The sequence below is a fragment of the Carassius auratus genome, chromosome 37 (assembly GCF_003368295.1).
Source record: "Carassius auratus strain Wakin chromosome 37, ASM336829v1, whole genome shotgun sequence".
Taxonomy (NCBI): domain Eukaryota; kingdom Metazoa; phylum Chordata; class Actinopteri; order Cypriniformes; family Cyprinidae; genus Carassius; species Carassius auratus.
The window spans coordinates 10,399,762-10,426,447 of record NC_039279.1 but is presented as its reverse complement, the minus strand read 5'-3'; the positions used below and the strand labels follow the sequence as shown (position 1 = coordinate 10,426,447).

The 26,686-nt window shown below is 36.8% G+C and overlaps 2 protein-coding genes across 4 annotated transcripts in view; both read left to right on the top strand.

Moving 5' to 3' along the window:
• The first annotated feature begins 459 nt into the window (after positions 1 to 459).
• LOC113056152 (LIM domain-binding protein 3-like) lies at positions 460 to 19,133 on the top strand. 2 transcript variants are annotated; one of them, XM_026222702.1, is made up of 10 exons: positions 460 to 659; positions 885 to 1,104; positions 8,481 to 8,632; positions 12,029 to 12,104; positions 14,768 to 14,790; positions 15,384 to 15,584; positions 17,397 to 17,426; positions 17,906 to 18,072; positions 18,255 to 18,291; positions 18,551 to 19,133. In XM_026222702.1, the coding sequence occupies exons 2-10, from the start codon at positions 1,009 to 1,011 to the stop codon at positions 18,645 to 18,647; spliced, it is 879 nt and encodes a 292-aa protein (XP_026078487.1). In that variant the 5' UTR covers positions 460 to 659; positions 885 to 1,008; the 3' UTR covers positions 18,648 to 19,133. The 2 variants fall into 2 exon arrangements, with proteins under 2 accessions (XP_026078487.1, XP_026078488.1); XM_026222703.1 differs by lacking the exon at positions 460 to 659 and adding an exon at positions 675 to 770.
• A 1,068-nt stretch (positions 19,134 to 20,201) lies between these two features.
• Positions 20,202 to 26,686, top strand: part of LOC113056151 (bone morphogenetic protein receptor type-1A-like) — a 36,164-nt gene continuing 29,679 nt past the window's right edge. For both annotated transcript variants that reach the window (XM_026222701.1, XM_026222700.1), the window contains exon 1: positions 20,202 to 20,478. The gene's annotated coding sequence lies outside the window, so the exon portion shown is untranslated. The remainder of the gene's footprint in view (positions 20,479 to 26,686) is intronic.

Genomic DNA, 26,686 nt, shown 5'->3' with positions numbered 1-26,686 from the left:
TTGACGTCACAGCTCAGAATAATCACTAGTTTGAGAGTGTGGTGTCATCAGCCAATCAGCGCTGATGTTTTTCTATAGCTCTTCAGTCATTAGTCACATGCCAATTGCAGCTTACGTGATTGGCTCAAAACAGCCTTGCAGGAGAACTGAGTGCCCTGTTCATGATATAAAAATTTTAATCGCTAAATTCTGGGAAGCCCTGCGCCAGGCGAGCAATTGCTGCTGAATTGAACAGGAATGCCAATGGATAGCTTGCACCAGATATTATCTAAACCTCCATTGTGAAATTAGAAAGAAGAGATGAGGTCCTTGATTACATTTGTAATCAGTCCCTACCACCTCAGTCGAATCTTACAATTTGGATTTGCAATGTGAAAGAGCTGCAAAAGGACATTACGTCAGACTTCGCACTAATGTCTCCTTGTTTATTAGTTGCTTCCCAATAGCTGAATATCCATGGTGCCATGAGTGGATGTCCGTACAAGCAGAGTGGAAAAATGTGTTACCCTAAGAAGAGGCTATATTCGCCATGTGAATCATGGGGGCTTGGTATCCGAGGGTGTCCCCTTACACACCATACAAGGGCCCCGGGGTTTGAGTGTTATCACTTTCTGCAGAAGGGTCTATTCTTAGGCTGTCTGTCCAGGCCATCCGAGCAGGCAAGAACTCTCCTCCTTCTGCTTTTAATACTTTTTTTTACTTATTTTGTCAGTATAAACAGGGGTGGGATTTAACTATGCATGTGTGTTTTTAAGTCTGATCCTTCTGTGGTATGTTTTTGAGTTGTGCTGATATGTAAACTCAGGTCCTGTGTGATGGTGGTATAGTGACAGAGTTATAGTTTCACTCTATTGCATTTCCTGTCTGTTGTTGTTGTGTTTCAGAGGCTCCTCGGTGCCTGCCCGTACCCGGGTGTTTGGTCATCTTGACTACAGGGAAAAGAACTCAAAGGAAAAAGAGGACTTTACTCATCTGTGAAGAAGCTTTTCACTTTAAACTCTCTTCAAAATGAGCAATTACACAATAACCCTGTCTGGACCTGCACCTTGGGGCTTCAGGCTGCAGGGAGGCAAAGACTTCAACATGCCCCTGACCATCTCCCGGGTGAGACAACAACTCTGCCTTGTAGAAGAAACAAACCCATCATGCTCTGTTTAAACAAATGCCTGCTTTGATTAATAACGAAAGAAAGAAAGAAAGAAAGAAAGAAAGAAAGAAAGAAAGAAAGAAAGAAAGAAAGAAAGAAAGAAAAAGAAAAAGAAAGCTCACATCAGAGATTGTTTAGATTTTTTTTTTTTACTTCGCTAACAATGAAAACCGATTAAAGCTTTGAGTCACATGGTATGCTGGCATTATGTAACATCATATTGCAGCTGTTGTTGTATTGGTTATCGTCCAAGTTAAAGCAGAAATTCTCTAACCAGCTTTGGCCCTTTGGCTTGAGAGAGGTGTTGTGGTGCATTTACAGTGGAAAACTCTATGAATAGCAATAGATGATGTAAGCGTAAGGAAAATGAATATGTGCATGTGAAGTTGAGGGTGAAAGGCGAGAAGCCTGGATGTATGCAACTTGTCTAGTTAAATCACATTCGCTTGCGCTAATTCGCCCAAAGTGAAAATATGAACACGGTACGTGTTTATTTATGACACTGACTGATTCAGTCTATAAAATGATATGTAAAATAGAGACTTTAATTTTTGTCATGTACAGTCCTTGAAGAAATAAGTATTTTAAGGGATTTTATTTTTATTATTATTTATTTATTTTTACTCGCCCTCATTTTGCTTCAAACCTGTATGATATTATTCCTTTTGTGAAACACGAAAGAACATTTTTTTTTGAAAAAACAAACAAAAAAATCTAATTTGGACCCCACTGACTTTCAATGTACCTGTTTTCCAAAATATCTCTTTATGTGTTCTGGGGAAGAATAAAGGTCATATAGGTTTGGAATGACATGAGGATGAGTAAATGATGACAGAATTCTTAAGGCATTCATTGAAGGCTTTGTCTTACCAAACAGATCGATACGATCAATAAGCCATGCTACTGAAAAACTAGCACCACTTGTTCCTTTGGGAATCGAATCGTTAATACAGTGCACCTTGTCACATTACAAACAGTCTTCTTTCTGTACATCAAGTGTATTTATCCCATGGCATCTAAAATCCTCATTGTCTTAGCCTATGGATTCAAAGAAGAGGACATGCCTTATCTAAAGGCTCAGATAGATTAAATTTGTCCTAAGATAGGGTGAGGTGATTTTCTCTCTGCTGTGACAAGAAATCACTGCTGCCGTATAATCAGTCAAAGGCGGTTCAGCCCAGTTTGTTTGTTTCATAGATGACATCTTTCTTGACATTTGATTGTCTTTCACTTCAATAAGGGGAAAGTCATTACCTCTGTTTGTCAAGGCTGTGGTAGATCTCCTCTCCTCATATTGGCTGTTTGTCTGGAAGCAATTACAGACGGGACCTTATACTAGGAAAACTTATCTCCGTTGTTTGGATTTCCATTCCTTTTCTAATCAGCATTGCTGGCGGCACACGGTTTGATGCCGTAATCAGTGTCAAACCAGGCGTCCATCTGGATTTTATAGTCTCCCCTGAACCAGCTGTCACTGAATATGGAGGTAGATTGAAATGTGGACAATAGGCTATAAGTGTAAAGATCTGGTCTCAGATGACTGATGCATATGTAACAGCCAGAACTGATGATTTATGCATTTCACAATCAAATCTTTGCACTCTGTAATAAAAGATCAGCCTCTATTCTAAAGCACATAGACAATCTGTACCCATTCTTAAAAGAGCTGCTGTCTTACACAAAGAAGCTTAGTAATTGCTCTTACCGTTTTCGGTCACACTTTATTTTAGGGTCCAATTCTCACTATTAACTAACCATTAACTATGACTTTTGCCTCAATTAACTCCTTATTTGCTGCTTATTAATAGTTTATAAGGTAGTTGTTAAGTTTAAGGTATTGGGTATGATTATGGATTCCATGCATTATATGTACTTTATAAACACTAATAAACAGCCAATATGTTAATAATAGACATGCTAATAAGCAAGTAGTTATTAGTGTAAACTGGACCCTATACTAGTGTTACCCTGTTTTTATAATACTTGCTGATTTTCTGTTGTGTCTGTAAAGTGATTTAGTGACATGATGTTTGTCACATTCATTGAGGAAGTCAGATGATCTAATTTAATACTTTGATTCAGTAAATTATTACATGAGAAAAATACTACAGGATATATGATATTAGTGTCAATAAAAGAACCGTCAAACAGCTGGACGGAAGAGTCATTTACAGTAGATGTTGATAAATGGATTTAGACCTGCGATACAACCTTTTGAAATATTAAATCACAGACGTTTGTTTGGTTTTTCATGCAAGCTGTGATCCAACTTTAATTAAGATGTCCTGGCCTCAGTGTTACAGACATAGGAAAATGACAACAAAAATATGAAGAAAATTGCTATAAGTGAGTGACAGAACAATATGAGATTGTTTATATGTGTGTGGGTTGATAGGGAGCTGCCTTACTTCCTAATGAAACATTTTATGCTGCTTTTCAATAAAACTGAATAATAATAGAAAATGTAATTAAAATAAATCACTGTCTCTTAGCTATTTAACTACTTTGCCTCCTTAGCAACCCTAAATAAAAAGATCTGTTGTAGCTAATGATAGCAATTGACGACCACTTTTGGCCCATGGGTGGAATTCCTGCTTTATGGCCACTGATTTTAGCTTAGTGCTGAAGGTCAGACCTGTGGGTGCCATACATGAGAAGAGCACAGAGACAATAGACACATGAGGTCATTGTGAATTTGAATATTGCTTGGAGAGAATCACTGGAAAAAAGACTATTCCTGAAGCTATTAGTTAATTCCCTTCAAAACAATTCCACAGGGGAAAATATATGGGAGACTGGGGCTATAGTTGTCACAATGTTTACTCCAGTGATTATTTCTGATGGTGTTAAATTATTTCTAGTCATTTGTTGTTGTTGTTGTTGTTAAGATTAAACAATAAAATTACTATGACGAATGAAAAAAAGAAATAACATATTTCAAGCCAACAAAGATTTTAATTTTTTAAAACACATGGGAACGTGCCCTGACTGACACCTATGAAAAGATTGTCCTGAAGACACAGTTTAACATTTCACTTGAAAATGTTCATTATATACGTCACTTTTGTCTGAACTTAGGCAGAATTGGAAAGATTTGCATTTAAATCATTCGTGTTTTTCATCTTTTTGTCAAAGTTTTTTTTCTGCATTCATTCTGCAAAGAGCAGAAACGAGGAGCAGTGATTGCAGTAACACGCTCACAGCAATAACTTTAATCAGTTATGATAAGACCGTCCACACAGTCAACTTGATAATGATGCATTTAAAATTGGGAGATCTTGTCAGTGGCTTTGTAAGCCCTGAACGGCTTCGTAGAGCAACACTGCCAACAGCAGAAAGCACTGGCCCTAATGTCCTCTCAGAGATCATTTCCGTCATATATATTGTTGTGCATGATATGGAAGTCCAGCTCTGCAAAGTGCCAATATCATATTCTGTAAAGCACTTCATAAAGTCCATGACAAAGCCTTTAAAAGAGTCATTTGTGATATATTAAATTAAGGAATTTCACCGCAGATGAGTCCTTAAGACTTTATGTGCTCAGTAATGTACCCAAATCGTTTTTGCTTCATTCTGTTGTATTTTAATCTCCACATTATATGTCCTGTGTATTGCAGATTCATAGACCTCATAATAAGTCTGTTCAATTCCACTTTGACAACTGCTTTGTAAGCTCTTCAAGGTCGTTGACTCTAACTGTTCAGTGCTGTAGGACGTCAGCCTACATTAATCGGAGGTCAAGTCCTTTGTAACGCAAAGGTAGACAGCACTAGGCTTTATAATGCATATATATGTAGGTATGCTGGAGCTTAGCAACATCGAAATGAATATACTTTCAGCGGCCCTCAGAGTCTTGCAAATACCTCCAGGTTCCCCAGAGAGTCCAGATCATCAACCTAACCTTTGCTTTTAGTCAGAACAGTGCAGGAGGTGACAAAAACAATTAAAGCTGGCATTTACCGAGGACTGGCTCATAAATCACAATTCCAACAGCATCAGCCCCTGTTTCCTCACTGAGGTTCTACTGGCAGATTCTACTATCACTCCACAAGACAATACAGATGCTTTCATCTATAACTTAAAGGGATATAGGAACACCATATCTGTATTTCAAATAAATGTTAGGATTTCTAGGAACTAATGGGAGAGGATGGAGCTCATCAACTCTTCAAGTAAAGACAGTTGCCTTCTGGACTAGAGTTAAACAAACAATCACAATCTATCAATCAATGTTTTCACGTGGATCTTAGCTTGTCATTGAATTTAGCATCGGTTGTATTGTGATTTGGCAGTTTAACAGTTTAAATTAAATGAACACAGCTGTATTTTTGTATTAGTTTTGCGCCCGTTATCCCTCTTGATATTTTATTCTACAGTTGAATAGGATTTGTGTAACATTAATTTATAAATGAAACAAAAGTGTGTTTAGTTTAAGGTGACAGAAGATGAGATAGATGATTTGTCTTGTAATGTCATAGCATCCCCTTAACTTTACTCATTATTCATACTTAAGACAATACCTTCATTTAATTTAACTGAAAAACAAGGTAAGCATTATAGCAGACAAAATGAACCTGTGCTTGAACAGTGATTCTTGCTGTGAGTGCACAAGAGTATACACTTTTGTCAAAACAGTTGTCATTTTCTTGTGAAGAAACATCTGTTTACAATGACAAATACATTTTATATATATATATATATATATGTATTAGCCATTTAAAATAAAATAAAAATAAATCATGCTTTGATTTGATTTAAAAAAAAAATGTTTATTTAACTCTATTAAGGATATTAAAAATGATCATTTAACATCTATAGAGGACAGATTAAAAGTTCTCTGAAGATGTATATTTTTTAATGTAAAACTAGAGTACTGTTAAAAAAACAATGATTAATGTTTGTAAATACAATAAAATCAAATATTATTATGGTAATATTCTAGGAAAAGTGGTGTGTTGTCTAATATCTGAATAATGTCAGGCCAAACCAATGTGATGAAAAGGTGAATACCAAAACATCTTTTCTTGGCTCACAAAAATGCAGATTATCTCGCAAATCAGCCCAATCTGTATATATATGTGTGTGTGTGTGTGTGTGTGTGTTTATTTAGCATGCAGCATGATGATTGAAGCGTTGGTCAAGTAGCAGTCTGTTGGCTAAAGTGAGATATGAACCCGAGGAGGGCGATGATGATGATGTTTCTAATCTAGTTTGTAGGACTCTAATGCATGCAGGTGGGTTTAATTACATAATAGCCAAGAAAAAATAGGTCTGAATAGCAAAGTCAGTAAAATGCAAGAGGTGATTCACTGTGCAAACATAAAAAGATGCCTCTATCTGATAGCCAAGTGACAATGAATCTTTTCCAGTGTATTTTGTGTTCTAGAAAAATTATACAGCAATATTTCAAATTTTCTAATTAAAGTGACGTGACTTTCTTAATAATTTGGAGTGTAGAGCAAAACTACTACATCCCATACTTGTTCTAATTCCTAAACCTTTGCTCATTATGGATTCCAGTTATTTTCAGGTAAATCACATGATATGGTGCTCTTAATTCACCTTCAGATGTTATGATTTGTTTGGCAGTTAGGAACTTACAAGCAGAACAGGTTTCAGGAGCGTGTATTTGTGTGCATGTTGAGTAATGGCAGCAGGTGGGACAGAAGGTTTGCTGGCAGGGCCCCAGAATACAGGTTCAAATTGAGAGGCAGGGGGCGTTAACAACAACATTTATTTTTAACATGTAATTAGCTGCCTGAAAATATAGCGACTGACTCAATCCCAATGGGATGTCAGTCTCCATTCCCTTGGTTTCTGAGCTTTTTCAAATCAGTCCGGTTTTTAGACCTGGACTAAATGTTTTTCCTTTTTGGATATATACACTGAGCAAAATGCCCCCATTTTTTCATGACCTGAACTCAAAATCTAAGACTTTTTCTATTTACACAAAAGGCCCATTTCTCTCAAATATTGTTCACAAATCTTCAGCTCATTAAAAATGGTGGCAAAAACAAAAGTGTGGTGTTTATAATTTTGTCTTTTATACTTCTGATTCATTCAGAATACTGATTCATTCAGGAACAAAACATCCTGAGTAAATTTTTGAATCATTTATTTATATGATTAATTCAGAACACTAATTTTGTGTTTTGTTTTGGAATTAAACGTTATAAATGAGTTGTTGAATCATTCACACATATGATTAATTCAAAAACAATGATACTATGTGCTACTATGTGTTTCACAAAGATGTGAAGATTTTAAGTCTGCTTTGACTTTGTTCAGAACTCAGAAAAGATTTGTAGCATACCTGGCAAACAAAATCAGCGTGTTTTTGAGACAATAACGTGCATTCTTTTCCACTCAATTGCAACCCATCTTGCTTTTTAAAATGCAAAAGAGATTTTAATTTTATTTTATGAACAGCCCCTTAATTTGTTAAAAATTATCAATATGTCTATATCCGTTTACTTTCAGAAACTCATTCAAGGTAGACAAAATTGCTGATTATAATGGTTTCCTCCTTCTTTTTATGCTATTTTGATTATTGATTTTGATCCATATTTGATGCCCAGTCATAAACATTCTTTTATAAAGGTTTAGCACACATCACTTCTATGGCCTATGTCCTACTGTCATTCCAATCACTTCGTTCTAACTGAATAATTGTAAAACTTTTTTTTTTTTCAGATGTATGTCTACATATACAAAAGAACTAAGCTTCAAATGGATTCCCTCTTTTAAAAGAGATCTCACTAAATAAGAGAAAATCATGTATGTTTTGCTTGTCTTATGCCTGACTTGTAAAAAAGCCCTCCAGTGTTTCAGCTTATGCATCAATGCTGCTGTTGTTTTATAAGAGTTTTTACTCGGAGGTCACTCCATGAGTGCTCATTCTTCTTGTTTAAGGATGTTAATTTTCAAGGTCCTAAAAGTAATAACTTTGATTTAAGCATTTTTTTTCTGTAAAGAGGAACATTGTTTGTGTTTAGCAAGAACACATCTGCTCAGAATCATCTGCTGCACTTGACAGTGACTAGTCATTGATTGAATTAGACTGATGTATCATGCAAATGTATGTACTGTTGCAAGAATAGTGTGTCAAAATGAATTTGATAGTAATTATCAAAAAACAAAAAACAATACAGAAATGGTTTCTGTTTCTGTAGTCATTATGATTTTACATTGGAATTTGTGTGTGTGTGTGTGTGTGTGTGTGTGTGTGTGTGTGTGTGTGTGTGTGTGTGTGTGTGTGTGTGTGTGTGTGTGTGAAATTCAATCTGTGGTTTCCTTTGTAATTATTTAATGAATGTCCGGTGTCTTTCCACAGATCACACCAGGTAGCAAGGCAGCAAGCGGAAACCTCAGTCAGGGTGACATAATTACGGCGATCGATGGGGTCAGCACTGAAGGCATGACCCATCTGGATGCCCAAAACAAGATAAAGGCAGCCATCACCAAACTCAGCCTCACCATGCAGAGGTAAACCTCAACACCTTTTGATGCTTTTTATGTTTCTGAATACTTTTAACTCACTTTATTTCCTCCAAACTACACTGCATCTTAGTCTTTGCATCCAGTGATTTCCCATTGTGTTTGTTAGTGAATGGGTTTTCTTAGAAGGCATCAGCGTTGCACCACATTTACTTTGGCAGCACACAACTTTTGCAAGCAATCAAAGTTCTCTGCAATTAAACAGCTTGTCCATGGGTGATATAAGCAGTCACAGTTGAGCTGACACAGACTACGAGAGATGGCTAGCATACAAATATAATGACAGGAATATTGAATTAAAAAAATTTGTCTTTAATAAATCAGCTAGGTATCATGTAGTCCTTCAGGTTGCAGCATGCATAAATTAAAGGCACTGATGTTTAGGGGGTAGAGGGAATTTACATTCAGACGGCTTTTTTATATATCTTTTTAATATAGTTTATAATTTAGGACAGACACCCCAAAGCCTCTATCCGAAAGAAGATTAATTCCTTTCATGTGACTGCCTACACTACGGCAAAAGGACGAAATGTTACTCACAAAGATACTTCTGCTACCCTGTGACATTTATTAAGGCTGGCTCTAGTGTTAACTTTTATAAGCTCCTCCTCCTCTGTCTCTGTCTTTTACTCGGGGGTTAATTTTCAGAAGCTTGGCAGATTCTCCTTATTTATTGACAGCAACCACCTTTATTTGTTGGAGGTTATATACATCTTCTCAAATACATGTGGATGTTCGTATTATTGTATACTATGTGATACATATAGATATGGGCTGCATTTAATTTGATTTGCTAGACACAACAGATATATCATTGATGATTTATGCATTTTGCTCCATCTTTCCATGCTCCTCTCCGATCAAAAGCATCTCAGGAGGAGTGACAGGGTACACATGTATTATTTTCAGATGTGTGCTTTCCCTGGACTTCACTTGATGGATTCCAAGAAATTTCTCATGCCTAGAGGCTTTTGAGGAGCCCCCCAGCGTTACTGCCTATACAGAAATGCTGTTGACATTTTACAAGATACTCACTCAACAAATGCTTCATCTTGTTTAAAAATGTATTGACCACCCTAGGAAACTGAAACGTGATTTCAGGTCCTGGCCACAGGAAAAAGGTCAATTGATGAGTTTTTTTTTTAGATTCATTATTGCCGTTGTGTCTCTGAATTAATGAGAACTGTGTCTTTGAAAGATGTATGCGGCACAACATTTAAACAAAGTTTGGGGTCGGTCAGATTTTTTACGTTATAAAAGAAGTTTCCCCTTCAAGGAACTCCTGCTGCATCAGAAACGTTTTGGGAACGCCTTTGCATGATCGTGCATGAGTAAAAATAAGGCCAATGGTTTGGCGAGATGTCACTGGTGGGGTGAGGTAGAGACCAGGGAGCTTAAAAGCGCATCAGAAACAAGCTTCTGTGACTTCAGCAAGCGCTCTGTGTGTGTCCGTCTGAATATCTGTTGTTTGTCAGTGCCAGTGCACAATCAATATATGGTGAGCAAAAAAAACAAAACACTGCCAGCACTTTACTTTATCCATTTTTTCTTCAATCAAGAAAAACTGTATGCATCTTGCACCCACTGCGAACGCTCCACTCCTGCTGGGCACACTTTGAGGAGTGTGTCCATGTTTGCAGTCGTTGCGGTTCCGATCCCACCTTTGCTAAGGCACTTTAGTGACTGAGATCATGGGAATTGCATATGGATTGCTGAATGCTTAAGAGTCTCGAGAGACTGGCGGTTCCACCTCATTATACAGTGCCCATTTCTCCTCAGTGCCCTCAGGGGGCTGGAGTGTTAACCCTGCCACCTCTGGTGCTTCAGGGCACAACAGTCTCCAGCAAGCCCAGCTCTCAGTGTCCATACGAAAAAGTTGCGGCTCTGAGAGGCTTGCAGCTTCCAAGGGGGTTGTCAGAGCAGCTTTTTTGGTTGGTCCCTGGCGGTCATCTGCTTCATGGCACCAAACTGACTATTCCAAATATACCAGAGGCCATCTTGGCAGCCTCAAAATTTCTGCCAAATGTGCATCAAAGTTTTGTTCACTTCATGGTGTGGAAATTGTCAGCTGGTCCCAGTTAACTGCCCAGCTGGATAAGTTCTGAACTTCCTACAGGGATGGTTCTCGGCATGGCTGATCCCCTCCACCTTAAGGGTGTACGTGGTGGTCATAGCTGCTTACCATGCCCCTTTGGGTGGTCAGTTATTGGAAAGAAACCCCCCTATTCCCATGAAATAGAAATCTTATGTAACAATGAAAATGTCTTTACTGTCACTTTTGATCAATTTAATTAATCTTTGCTGTTTATATCTTACCACAAACTTTTAAATAATAGTGCAGGTTTATTTTTCTCTTAATTTTTAAATGAATTAAAGACTTTTGTTTTAGAATAACATTTAAAATTATTCAGTATTTCGCCACAAAAAAATGAAGTACACTTGTATCACTGGACATGTCAACTCTTTTGTACAGACGTTCAGATGTTTCTGCTTCCATTGTATCAGACTAGTTAGATCATTCTCAAATCATGTTGAACATGGAACATTGATCAGGAATTTTTGGCCAGTTCAAGAACTTCGGTACTATTCAGTAAAAAAAAAAAAAAAAAATTAAATTATTGTGCCAATTCAATTATTATTTAAACGATTACAAATATAATTTGTTTTATGCATATTTTATTAAATTAGAAGCAGAATAAAAGATAAAAACTAAATAACTTTTGCAAAATAGAAGTACCGTATTTTCCGGACTATAAGTCACACTTTTTTTCATAGTTTGGCTGGTCCTGCGACTTATAGTTAGGTGCAACTTATTTATCAAAAGTAATTTGACATGAACCAAGAGAAAACATTACCGTCTCCAGCCGCCAGAGGGCGCACTATGTGGCGCAGTGCTCCTGTAGTCTACACTGAAAACATAGAGCGCCCTTTCGTGACTGTATACGGTAATGTTTTCTCTTGGTTCTTGGTTCTAAATAAATGCAACTTATAGTCCAGTGCGACTTTTATATGTTTTTTTCCTCATCATGACGTATTTTTGGACTGATGCGACTTATACTCAAGTGTGACTTATAGTCTGAAAAATAATGGTAATGTAAATGGTATAAATTCAGTTAAAAGACATGATAGTTTTTACTGGAGTTGAACTATATATTGGTGTTTATGTTGTGCTACAGTCACTTAAAAGTGCAATTTCTCAAAAAAAAATTCTATAACTTGTGTTTAAAGTGCATTTAAATCACTGTAATAATAACAACATTAAAGTTTACAACCAATAATTAACCATATTAATAATTAAAGAAAGGAGAAGTTGACTCATAACAAACAAAAGCCTAGTGTCTTTGCATGACTGACCTTTTACTTTGAATTCTGTACTGGTCCCAGGTCGAGACGTCCCGCTCCTGTACCCACAGCCACTTCAAGAATGGACTCACCCATGCCAGTTATCCCTCACCAGAAGGTAAAGATGTGTAAACATCTCAAATGTTCCCTATATGTACAGTTAACAGATCTGTGAATGTCATCCTTTGATATTTGTGGTATAAAATATAACTGGACTGTATGGAGGGGACAAATATGTTGAAGAAAGCAAAATGATTTTTATTTTATTTTTTGGTAATAGGTGAGCCATTTCTTTATAATCCTCTTATCATGGGAGTTTCCAGGCCCATATCATAGAGAGAGAGAGACAAGAAAGGAGGGATTGTGAAAACAAACATTCTCTGTAAAGTTGACACTTAACTCCCTCTATAGGCATTTGTTGGTCAAGCAACAATAAGCACATCATTTGAAATCCTCATTAGTTTCCTGCTGGTCCTGTTCTCATTTGCATTGTTGCCAGATGAATTCTGTTTGATGATCTTGAGCTCTCCTTCAAGCCTCATTTGCCTCTTTCCTAACCATCTTATTCCTCTATGCCTTGCCATAATGGCTAATGATTCATTCGTTGATCTGATAAGGGTTTATTTTACACTAAGGAAACCTGTCAAAAAATATGCCATCATCTTGGCAAAAAAAAAAAAAAACTTCTAAAAAATATCTTATTCCAAACACTGAGGAGAAACCTCAGGAGAATCTCCAACCTGTAATCCATTCTCCTGCTAAAATCCCTATTCTTACTTATTTGCCATTCGGGCAAGAGGCAAAATCCACCCCAAACCAGTGAGGACAGTATAATTCTCCCATTGGTCTGTATTCAGCAGAAACTTGCCTCACTTGTATCCATGCAGTACCTTTAAGAAAACTGTGCTAAAGAATACTCCGAACATTCCGCTCTCACATGCGCTTGGCAGAAGGGGGAGCAGTGGTCCATAAAGCTCACCTGACCCCCGTCCTGCAATACGAGCAAGTCTTATCTGTACTTATGATTGTAAGCTGACAAAATACTAGTTATTTTAGTGGTGTTAGAGCTACATCTCCTGCTGTTAGATGAAGATTGTCAAGTTTTTATAATGGAATAATTCCAAAATGTAAACTATAATGCTGTCACCTTTTTAATATGTTGGCATCATTTAGCTTCAAAAGATGTCTTCCTAAATCATTCTGTTGTCACCACGGTGTATCTTGTCTTTCCAAAAACATGTGAGGTAATTCCCACAGGCCCCAATCGTTGAACCGTAATTGAACATGGGTGCAAATGTGCACTCGTTGGCTCTTTTAACCTGCTCAGAATGCCACAGCTCTTGTAACAGTATATCCCAAATGAAGTCCTACCGCAATAATGCCGTCACATATTCCTTCCTCTATTTGCAGCTCACAGCTGCTTTTAATATAATTTGATTTAGCTTTATTTTTTAGTTCAGTTTTAAAGTAATTTTAGTGTTTTAGTTTAATATCTGTTAGCTGCCAAGGCAATTATGCCTACATTGTTCTTTTAATATTTATATTTTATGTAATTTCAGCTTTATTTCAATTAACAAAACTTTTTTAATATATATAGTTTAAAGCTGCTGTAGGGAACTTTTGACGCTCTAGCGGTTAATAAACAGAACTGCTTGCTTCTTGCGGAAGGACATCGTAGCCGGAACTACTTCTCTCTGTTTATGTCTATGAAGAATCACAAAGGTACTGGGTTACTCCGCCGCGGTACCCCCGAAGCAATCTAAAATAGTCAGAATATAAACTCTTATTATAGGTGCACCCTAGTGATTCAGGACAAGCCAAAAACACGGTTTGGAAAATGGATTCATGGTGTACTCGCTTATTATATAAATGTTTCTACATTTTGAACACAAACAAAGTTACGGACCGCAGCTCTGATTGGTTATTTTTTACCGGGAGCGATGGAGTTTCTGCAAATGGCAATAGGACCACTGGGAGGAGCCAGAGGAGCTTGATTTTTTTCACAGATTATCTTTCTCATATTCTACTGTCAGGACATAATGACAGGTTTAACAAATATGTAAAAAATATTTTTTTTACAAAAGTTCCCTACAGCAGTTAACAATAAATTTTAGTTAACAATAACACGACTGGATTGACTGTTAGATTCAATGAAAGGATGCATTTTTATTTATTTATGTTTTTTAGCTCCAGTCTTCTCTGTGTGTCCCGCTGTAACCACACTCCTGTTCCAGTCAATCAATCTGGTTTAGGAACAAACCAGAATGTTATTCTTATGGAAATGTGACCAGTAATAACCATCACCACATCATGACACAACAGATAACAAGAAATCCTAAATATATTTAAACTGTTATTTAATGACTCATGATCATTTACTCGCTCACAGGTCATTTCAAATCTGTACAACTTTATTTTGTTTGAAGAACACAAAGGAAGATATTTTATAGAATACTGAAATACACTAAGAACATTTTCACTGTATCTTCTTTTGTTTTCCACAGAATAATCAAAGTTATACAGGTTAAATGAAATGAAAGTGAAAATAAAAAGGATTTTAGTTTTTGGGTGAACTGTCATTTAACAGTTTAAATATATTAATATTTCAGGTGCAAGTTCTTCAGACAAAGTGAAATATTTGCATTCCATGTTATTGTTGTTTTTTCCCTGCTCATTTACATGGACATGGATCCAATATCATTCAGCACACTGCCAAATCAAGGCTAACACTGCCTCTTTTGTTTATCTTTTTTCTCTCTATATTCCTCTATGTCATCTCAGGTCATTGCCAACACAGCTGCCAAGTCAGTAACAGTTTTGAATATAAAATCTCCAGAGCTGCACGTGAATCTGTGTGCTCTGAAGCATGGCCACATGCAGTACTCTGGTTGTGGTTTGCATGCTTACCTTCCTGAATATATTTTGAACAATTTGACATTTCGGACATGATGAAATGTTAAATGCTCTTGAGTGTAGACAGTATTTAAACAAGATAAATCTGTTGTTGAGTTTTGGTTATAGTTGCATTGGTCAATGCGTCTTTGCATGTTTTTTGGAGTATCATAATTGGAACTGTTGCATGTCGTGGTCGTTTTTACATTAGGACTGAAAGCTCATATGCATTTGTTATACAGGACATTGTGTTATCAGACATGGGATTTTATTAGAATGTAAAACTAACAGCTGGTTTAACTTTAGAAGCATCCAAACTAGTAATGCAAAACTCATTGCATTGTTTAATTATACAGATGCATTAGGTAAGTCAAGTCTAAATCAAACTCTTCTCACTGTCGAATTGTATCTATCTCTCTGTTTTCACTCATATTCTGGCTCCTCACCATTAACCACCACCCTCTACACTATCGCTCCCCTGACAACCCCACACCTGAAATGACAGCCAAGAGTATGTTCCCAGTTTTAATCCCATCGCACTGAAGGACTCCGCTTTGTCCACTCACAAGCCTATTGAGGTCAAGGGTCCTGGTGGGAAAGCTACTATCATCCATGCCCAGTACAACACTCCTATTAGTATGTATTCTCAGGATGCCATTATGGATGCCATTGCTGGTCAGGCCCAAGCCAGAGGAAACGAGATGAGGTAGGTCTTCCACTCGTTACAATTTAATAAAAAGTAAATGAGATCTTGGAAAACAGGAAAAAGTAGCAGCCTATAAATAAAAGTTGTTCAGTAACTCACATGCCCTCTCTTTTGAAGTAGATAGTTTTGCGGACACCGGGATTATGCCAAGTTAGACATGTTCCTGGATCAACATCTTTTGATGATCCTGGATCAATATTATTGTTCAAAAATATAGACTAAACCCAATCCCTACCCCTAAATTTAACCGTACCCACAATTTATTCCTAAAACCATGGGAAATGATAGCTGATAATACAAGGGTGTAGAAGCACCTAACCATGATTTTAAGCCTAAAACAGATATTTCCTGAAAAGTTATATCTCAACTTTGATTGGTTGATTGGAATGCTGTTCACAGATCAACAAGGATGTTGATCCAGGAACATGTTGTACCTGGTGAAACCTAAGAAGATTGTAATGATTATTAGTGTCAGTGATTTCTACAGTTTGCTTAGACTTTGCTTTTGCGAAACGCACCTATGAGCAATATTTTCATGAATTAGATGGATCCAATTCTTTCACCTCACTAACTCAACAATCTGGTTGCCATTGTTCAACACACCACTCAATCTGAATAACAAAAGAGAATAACAGAAGAATTTCATTTTTGAGTGAACTATTCATTAAAGTTTCTACATCATTTTTTGGACCACAGTATGTTGCAATCAAGAGCACAGTGATGATATATTTTTATTGGCCAACTCTTAAATTAAAATTAATCTGGTTCCCGCAACAAAAATTAGATTTCTTGCCCAGGCTTTTGGATTATTGCAGAAAATTAGCTCTGAGACCTACAGATGTTCATGAATCTTACACCTTTTATTCATTGTGGTAATCTTTACCAAATTAACCCAACTTTTATGATTTTTGGTGCCTAGAAACGATCACTAGAAGTAAGTGAGTGAAGTGAAGTGAAGTGACATTCAGCCAAGTATGGTGACCCATACTCAGAATTTGTGCTCTGCATTTAACCCATCCAAAATGCACACACACAGAGCAGTGAACACACACTGTGAGCACACACCCGGAGCAGCGGGCAGCCATTTATGCTGCGGCGCCCGGGGAGCAGTTGGGGGTTCGATGCCTTGCTCAAGGGCACCTAAGTCGTGGTATTGAAGGTGGAGAGAGAACTGTACATGCACTTCCCCCACCCACAATTCCGTCCGGCCCGAGACTAGAAACCACAACCCTTCGATTGGGAGTCCAACCCTCTAACCATTAGGCCACGACTTCCCAGTAAACAACTAAACAGAGGCCATAAGAACAGTTCAGCATTACCACCATTAAGCTTCTAACAACTTTTGTCTTTATTAAAAAACAAAGCAAAACACTGATTTAAGGATGATGGAACCTGGAAAACTAAAATGCTAACTCATTTTCGCATTCAGGCCTATAAAAATAAGTCATCCCTGCAGAACTTTATTAAAAATAAGAAAGTATATTTGTGTGATTTATTATGAGATGCTAGGAAAAGTAAATTTTTTTTTATTTTTTTTATGAAATTACAATGCAATTCTATTCAGCCTGCAGTATTTATAAAAGTAAAATCTCATTATCAGTCATCTAGCCTGGACTGATTTCAGGCTTCCTCAAGGTCATGAGTCTCAACCTCATCTGTGCTTTTCCTCCCTCTTCTGCTTGCAATTATGTCACTCCATCCACAACCAATCACCCATTTCTCATCACTCATCCTCGTCTCACCCCCACTACATTTCCCATCCTTCCACGTGACATGGCTCCCTCCCATCCTGATTCATCATGTGACTGACAGCGGCGATGACTCCACTGGATCTCCGTTGGCGTAAGTAGCCACAATCTATTTAGATCCATCACAGCCGCATTGACTCATCTCTTGTGTCATATTCTCTGTTAAAGGCTGATTGCATTTTTTTTGTGTTATATGTTATGTTATACTGTTGAAAATATGTAAGTAAATGGAGACCCTATAAAGACAAATATGAATGCTCTGAGTATATCTGCCAGGGGAGAATTACAAAACCTCTAACATCTTACTTTACATTCTCCTAATATAGGAACTCAGTTTTATTCCTCTCAAACCCTAACACATTCTTAGACATTTCCTCCATCACAGTGGAACTGTATTAAAATGATGCACATCTTCACAAATATGTAAAACAGTTTATGAATTCAGAAATAACTTCAACAAATATTGTCCTTTTATTATGATTTTTGGAAACTTAACTTGATGCACCCAAATAAAGAGAACACAGATCAACAACTGATCATGTTTTTTTCCCCTTTCTCTCTGCTGGGGAGTAGCTCACTTCCTATCAAAGACCCTCTTGTGGACAGTGCCTCTCCAGTCTACCAGGCTGTGATCAAACCTGACAATAAGGAGATGGAGATGTCAGAGTGGGCCCGTCGTGCTGCCAACCTGCAGTCCAAGTCCTTCCGCATCCTGGCTCATATCACAGGAACGGAGTATCGTGAGTACAGCCTTTCTTTATCACACCAGTGTGAAATGAAAATTGGTATATGTTGAAAAGACTGACATTGTCAGAGATGACAGTGATTGTGTTATAAAAATCGGGCTGCACTTTATTTATTTTTTTGGGAGCGAGCCTAGGCCTGTAACAATTGACTTGTCTTTATTTTCTATTTATCACAGTGCAAGATCCAGATGAGGAGGCTCTTAGAAAATCAAGGTAACCCACATTGTCTCAGTCCACATTTTTTTTAATGTATTTTGTTTTATAATGATACTATTAAAATTTGTAGTACACAATAAGTGCACATTCAGAACAATCACGCACAATTATTTTTAATAAAGCCATTGACATATTTAGGTCAGGCCTTAAAAGTATAAGGTTGGAACACATAAAGGTCTATTGATTAAGTTAAATAATGTATCATTTATATATGTGTGTGTGTGCGTGCGTGCGTGCACGTGTGTGTTATTTACAGGGAGAAGTTTGAATCAGAGGTAAAAGGCCCAAGATTTGCCAAACTGAAAAATTGGCACAACGGCCTGTCTGCACAGATCCTTAACATCCAGGGCTAAATGCCACCCGATGTTACTGGAGAGAAGTTGAGGCAACAGTCAAGAAGGAAACCAGAAGGCTATGTAAAGTGAGGGTGCAATAGGCAGAGAGCAGTTAGTGTAGTGACTGGAATGTGAGTTAGACTTCTAAACTAGCCTGTAAGTGAACACACAAAGCTCCTGTGTTTGATGTGCATATGTCTTTTTGTTTCATGTAACTTTCAGCCACTGAAACATAGTGCATAGTGCTTAGTTTGTCATTTTCTTTTCCATTTTATGTTTCTCTTTTTCTTCTCTTTTGCCTGCTTTGTTTATCCTAAATTATTGCTGAATAATGAATTGCCTGAATGACTTACTGATGTAAAAAATCGAACCCTGAGAGAAATTATTAAATATGCATACCACATCCACTGCAATACACCACAGCACATTTTGAAATACAAACCAAATGTACTATTGTTAATAAAACATTATTATTTTTAACCAAATAAACAGAAGTGTCAGTGTGACTTGTTAGTTACTCTTTTGTTCTAAACCACTATGACTTACTTTTTTTCTATGGAACAGAAGAAAAAAAAAAACAAAGAAGATGTTTAGCTAAATGTTCTGGCTGCTGTTTTCCTTTCAATATAAGTGAAAAGGGACAGTGGGGACATACAAAAAGCGCCATATAGATAATTATTTCAAGTCCTCTTGAGCCTACAGCTCACCAGTGATCAGCCACACAAGAAACAAAGACCTCTGATATTACTGCATTTAATTTATTGGATAAAGTATTTAGGGTGTAAATTATTAAATTAACAATTTAATATATTCCATAGAACGTAGAAAAATGAATGAATTTGAATGCTGAAAATTTCGTAAATTTTCAGTAAAACTTTTTTTTTTTTTAAGAAATGAATACTTGGATGGATTAAACTGATCATTTTGCAAATTACCTGAAAGTGTTCATTAAACAGCACAACTGTTTTTTATAGCATTGATAACAATAATGACTGCTGAAAATTCTGTTTTACGTTAAAAAAAAACGTATTCAGTTTTTAAATACATTAACATTGTATGGTTACTGTATCTTATCATATAAATGCAGCCTCTGTAAGAACATAAAAAACTTACCGACTCCAAACTTTTGTACGGAAGTGTATTCTTAAAAATGTCATAGTTTCTCTAAATTCATTCCACATGTAGATTCTGCCAATAATCACCCAGACAGTTTCTGCAACACCAATACTAACCTGAAGATGGCATTAAAAATCCGAGTGATAAGTCGTTAACTCTTACCTCTTCTTTCATACTTATCCACACATGTAAACATATGTTTAGTAATGTATAAAAATGGACACCTATTTTATGTGTATTTATTAATAGCTTGCTGGGTAGCCTTCATTATAAACTTAAAAGTTAAACTACTACTACATTTTTCCTCATATTGACACCAGATGGCACCCGTGGCTCGCGCTTTAAGATGACCCCCTCCCATTCATCCATCCTCTCGCTCTCTAGCGCGTCTCTCCTGCTTGTTTTTTCACCGCGCGGGTCTACGAGTGGAACGCTCGCGCTCGGCCGCGCTGCTGTGATTGGAGGACTACAGCAGCGCGCAGCTGTGATTGGAGGACTGAATCCGAGCACATCGCGTAACGCGCAGGAGTGGAATGTTCTCTCACACAGAGGCACAACTAGAGAGAAACGAACGAAAGAAACCAGGGAAAACGTTATCGAATGCTGGAAAAAATCTCCTAAATCCTCAACACGGAAAGTCTCTGTAATACACGATTTGAAGTAGGCCTTCGTCACCAGTTGTAAATCCTAATATGGAAGGATTTTGAGTTGTTTGAGTGGCTTCGTCAAATAGGTAAGTGGGAATTCCGGATATTTTGCATGATGGTGTTCTTTCCGGTAGTAGAGGGCGAAAGTTTGTTTCTCTTGTCAAGGTTTCGTTTTGCGAACCAGACAGTTAAGTTAATATTATATATAACAGAGGTGTTTCTTATCTACCTTGTTTACTTATCTTCCTTATCTGCTTTCTTCATTAGTGCTATTTTCTAATTCCAGCCCTTTTTGCCACATTTTATTATCTTTTTCTACAACAGCCGTGCTCTCATTAAAGTAAATTTACGTTACTTCCGTTTCTCTACGTTGCTCCATATTGTTTATTATATATATTTTGTGTGTGTGTGCGTGATGGCTTTGATAGCAACTGTGTTTGGGTTTTGTCAAGTCCCAACATGTATCGTGAAAAACCACGTTGACTACCTGCTTATGTCGAGTTGCTTGGATTGGCCTTTGTCAGTAGTTGAATTACAAACAGTTTGTCCTTGATTAGAGAGATGTTTGCTGTCTTTGACTTTTTCATTGTATATGTCAGATTACTCCCTGTGTTCTTTGACTGAATGTTGATTTGATTACATTCAGACTGTGTTTTTGCATGGTCGCTTTTGCATGTGTTACTACCACTAACAAAAATATAATTTTTATGCAGTATTTTACATTACAGATCGACCGATACATAAAATTAATTTTATGTTAAAGTGTCTAATAACCCATTTCCCCCCTCAAGAACTCATTGACACAATAATAATAATAACAACATAATAATAATAATAATTTATATATATATATATTATTAGTTGTTTAGAGGGGATGTTTAGAATATAAATTTTTTTCGGGGCCTCCTGACCCTCCACAGCACCCAGAGATTGAACAGTCTCATGATTATTCCCTGGAGCAATTAAGCACAGAGACAGAGATAAATCTCCTGCGAGGACAGAGGCACTTCTATCCATATATCTTAATTTACCGTGGTATTGGCCTTTCAGATTTGTGGAGGGAGAAAAAAGCAGAAAGCTCCAAATGAAAAACAGAGAACCTTTGAGAGGCCTGTGCTTGCTCTTGGCTCTCATAAGAAACCCTCTCTTTTTCACTGGCATTGTTCAGAAACACAAATAGACCTTATGCCTACAGTTTATTTTCCCTCTCTCAGTGTTGCTGTGAATACAAATATTTGTTCAAGTAAACACAGGGTACTTTCAGTTACTTAATATCCTGAAACTCCTTGATTGGGGAGATAGCATTATGAACAGATTTGAGATTGCATGTTGGCAAGTGTGAATAATGTTAACTGAAGGCAGACCATTTTCTAAATGGGGTCTTTTTATGCATGCATGCAATGAATGGGCTGTGGAGATTCCTGTTGCACGCATTGCTCTACCACATGTATTCTCATGTAACATTGTGTGAAAACCATTGTGTGATGCCTTTGAAACATTAGCTATTTCAGCTCAGCATTGTCTCAATAAAGTTACATTTACTATCTTTTATCAGCTACAGTCATGCAATGTTTTTTGCAAATTTGACTTTTCATAAAATCTATCTTTTATATTTACATTTTAAAATAATGTTTTTTTGGGTAAATTTTTGGATATCTTGAAAATTGTTTTTTGTATCCCATTGTTCTGGATAAAAAATATCTGTAATTTTCTTATATTTTTGCTCTAATATATAGTAAATATAATAATGTACTTAGATTTGTGCATACATTTTAAGAATGCACATGTATAATATATATTAGTAGTAGTAGTAGTATTTTTTATTCTCCAGTGTGTTAAGTTAGATAACTCTCTTTACTTGTTTTGTAATTGCATACATTAACTGCATGTGATTATTCACAGATATATAATCAGGACTACTTGCCCTGAAGCATGTTTATAAGGTCAGCTCTGGCCTTGACATAGGAATTCACATTCACAATCTGTGCCAGATAGATTAGTCCTGTGCCTGTTCTTTCTCATGAATCATTGGCACCAATTTGTTGTCATTTGCATCATGTTTTGTAATCTGTTGGCATATTTGTAAGTGCTCAACAACATGACCCCAGCAGCACCCCTCCCACCTCCCACAGCACATGAAACCTTCAGCAATCTGAATTGTTCCTGCAACCACAAGCCAGAAAAAGGCCTGTGCTCTGCTTGCAACTAAAATAGAAGGCCAGGAGTGGGAGGGGAAGAGAGAACCAAATCTAATTTTCTTCCTAAGAGCTAGGCTTTCTTTATTTATATATATCTTCATGGCTGTATTTAAGGAGAAATGGTGGTGGCCTGCTTCCTCCATGCATTACTCGTTCTGTATTTTTTCAGCCTGTGGGCCTTCGTCTGGCCCTAGAAGAGCCTCTCCTTCGAAAGGGGGGAGGAGAGAGAAAGAGAACGAAAGGGAGGGAGAATGGAAAGGGGGGAGAGGGAGAAAAAGAGTCAGGTTTCGGTCCCTGTATGCTCAAAGCTGAATGAGACAAGGAAGCAATATCACTTAGACTCAGACGTTACTTTTAAGCAAAGCCACTTTTAGTTTTTCATGCTCTCATTTGCTTGAAGGGATAGTTCACCCCCCAGAAAAAAGAATGCTAAAATAAAATTGTCATCATTAACTCACCTTATTTCATTCCAAACCTGAATGACTTCTTTTGTGGAAAAATAATGAAGATTTATTGAAGAAGAACGTAATTAATACAGGTTTTGAAAGTCATCATCAGGGTGAGTGAATGATGACAGAGTTGTAATTTATAGGTGAACTGTCCCTTTAAGACTTATTTTAAGAGTTTCATGTTTCATAGTAGGCTGTTCAGTTGTTTGCAGTTGTGTAATTCACCTTGGCTGTAATAAGACGTAATAGTAAAAAACCAGAGAATGGCTAGTTTCATGGCCTTGAATGGCAGCTGAAATTGAGTCTGGGGACTGGAGATTTTATCGTTTTCTGCAGTAACAGTCAGTCTGTTTATTTCCTTTTTTTTTGCATGGAAATGTGGAGCACACGTCCCCGCTTGGTGAATCTTTTCTCACTAAATGTTATCTTCAAACCTTAATAAATGCCAAGCCTGTAAATGGCCTGTTTGCAGTTGGCAAGTGAAGAATGATTCTTTTGAGAAGCTTTGAAAAAGGACAAAAGTTGCTTCAGGTTGAAATAACCCCCAAAAAATCTTGTTTGCTACTGAGAAGTGTAGCACATCTTCATGCATGCAGATTGTGCTTGTCATAAATTTGGCGTATGCTTTTTAGAGAATAATGCTCCGAAAACACGTCTTGTTTGGAAACCGCAACTAAATTAGCCCTTGTTAAGCCCTTACACCCTCACGTCTATGTAGTGCTTTATGTAATACCTTTTCACTTGTCACTCACTTTTTCTGTCTCAGTGTAGGAAATGACATGTCTTTCAGGAGTGTTTTGTTGAAAGGTGCCATTGTGACCACACAGAACAATAGAGCAGAGTTGGTTGTGGTTAGCCGAGCGTGCAAAGTACACACGCGTCCATTATTTGCGGTGCCGAGACGTCTCCGTGTTTAACTCTACCACACACTGCTATTACTTTATATCAATCAGGTAGTGGCTTATTGCTAGCACCTGCCACTATGACCCTATTTTGGGCTAGTGGGCCTTTTTGTAGTTCTTCCCATAATACTTTTTCAAAATGTGAGATTTATTTAAACAGTATTGCATGCTCTTCTTCTTTGAGTAGTGTTTTGATTTGTTAAGTATTGGATATTTTCTCTGCTTTGCATAGGTAGTTATATTTGACATTTTATTATGGAAAGAGACTCCTAAACCATGCCGTCTGTATTTTAGCAGTGCATTATGTTAGGTCTGAGATGTGTTTGGCATCTGCACAGAACCACACGACTATAAAGAGGGGCATTTCCAGAGTCTGGCTCTGTCTGTCTGAACATTACTTGTGCTCATAGCACTGCTCGACCTGAACAAAACCTCAATAAAAAACATTTATTAGTACTGAGCCCTCCAGCAAGTCCAGCCATCACAAGAAAACACGTATTCATTTCTGCATGTCTGAAGCTAAAATGCATATAGATCCCCCGGGCTTGACAATAAGGATGCCCCGGTGGCTAAGGGTCAGTGTGAGAGAGTTTTGGAACAGTTGAGAAACCAGTGCTATGCTGTAACGCATTCATTTAAAATTGAATTTTTTTGCTAAATGGTCAAGTGTTAAATGTTCTATTTTGATGTTTTAAATATCACAACATGTGTTATTTAAATCTGTAAATGTATGAATCTGTAATTTTTTCATTTCTTTTAATATTTAAATAACATAAGAAACACAGTAAACTAAATTTTTTGTATATAAAACATCTAATGTACAAATTATAATATTAATTAGCATAAAATAAAATACTTATACACCCATAAATGAAACATTACGTTTGTCACAAAAATATAATCGTGTCAGATTGTGTCAGAAAAACATGTATTATATATATATATATATATATATATATATATATATATATATATATATATATATATATATATATATATATATATATATATATACAGTACAGACCAAAAGTTTGGAAACACCTTCTTATTCAAAGAGTTTTCTTTATTTTCATGACTATGAAAACCTACTAAACCTGCAAACTAGAAATTGAACTTCCATTTTTATGTTTTTCATTCAGCTTCTTTTTTATGCCATCTTGTTTTAAAATATGAAGTTTGATAAGCAGATTGGAGGATAAGTCTCAGTGAGTACAGCACCAAAAGCTACAGCCTGCATATTGTGTTTTCTGTTTCAGGGCCGTAACCTAAATGAATGGAGAATTGCTGGTTGTAATTGAATGACTTCCTCCATAATAGGTCTCTGCTTTGTAGAGGAAATGAGTAAGAGTTCCTAAATGGTGAATATGAACAGATGTGTTATATGGTGGTCATCATCACTCAGCTGTTGTAAGCCCATGGTTATTTATTGCCTTTCTCCTTTAAACTTTGCCAATCGCATTTCTTAAAGGAAATGTTCAACCAAAAATGAAAATTCTGTCATTAAAGCTGCAGTCGGTAACTTTTGGTGCTCACGTCTGGCGAAAGAACATGTAGCCGGAACTACTTCTCTCTGTTTACATCTATGGCGAGTGACGCAAGTACTGTGATAGTCTGCAGCATTGCTGACCCCAACCAGACTAAAATAGTCTAAATATAAACTCTTATTATTAGTGATCGACCGATGTATCTGTTTACCGATATTTTTCCCGATATTTAAGCATTTTTCCATAATCGGGTATCGGTTTTGTAATATCGGATTCGCCGATTTACGGCGCCATCTTGTGGCCGTTTTGAGATTTCCGCCATTGCAGCCCGGGCGTCTGAGGAGATCAGTCAACAACAACTCAGTGGACAGGTAAATATATGTTCTACTTGGTTTGCTTTAATTAATCAACTTTATTTAACATAACAGACATGCACAAATGAGATCTGAGACATAAATTCCTGATATAGTTAATTTATGCAGCTTGTTTCTAAACAATTGAGACAAACTCATTGAGTCACGTAGTGTAATTCATCATGTCCTGCCCCAATAAAGACGTATCTTTACATGAATTAAATAAAACAGACATGAATGAGTGCATGTTGAAAATAAAAGCGTTGAATTTAATTCTCTATCTGTTGTATTTGCTCAGCATTAGTCTAGAAGAGAAAGTTTGTTCATATTGCTTAGCAACTGACGGATGATCTGGAGGCTTAAGCACGGCCACTGAATGAAACTTTTGACAAGATTATCTTGTTTAAACACCCTAGATTATATTGTCATTTACTACTTAACAATTATTTCGCTAATACACATATAAATATAGCCTACCGCTTTGTGGAAATTAATTATTATCTCCATGCGCGATCGATCGCGGTTGATTAAGTTATAGTCAAACAGCACTTTGTCAGTTGGCATTTCATGATTTAACGTTAGATTAAATTTAGATCATAAAATGCCAATTGACAAGTGCTGTTTAACTTTATATAGTCTCGGGAAAAAAAGTTCGTTCATATTGCTCAGCACCTGACTGGGTTGATGATCAGGAAGCCTAAGCAATGCCACTGAATGAAACTTTTGACAAGATTATCTTGTTTAAACACCCTAGATTATATTATCATTTACTACATAACAATTATTTCGCTAATACACATATAGGCTACATATACCGCTTTGTGGAAATTAATTATTTATTATCTCCATGCGCGATCGCGGTTGATTAAATTATAGTCAAACAGCACTTTGTCAGTTGGCATTTCATG

What these genes read in the sequence shown, in the direction of transcription:
- LOC113056152 (XM_026222702.1), top strand. Translation starts at nt 1,009, where the DNA reads ATGAGCAATTACACAATAACCCTGTCTGGACCTGCACCTTGGGGCTTC. An exon ending in GCCAGAGGAAACGAGATGAG is followed by an intron (nt 15,585 to 17,396) that starts GTAGGTCTTCCA and finishes TGTGACTGACAG; the next exon opens with CGGCGATGACTCCACTGGAT. An exon ending in GAGGCTCTTAGAAAATCAAG is followed by an intron (nt 18,292 to 18,550) that starts GTAACCCACATT and finishes TGTTATTTACAG; the next exon opens with GGAGAAGTTTGAATCAGAGG.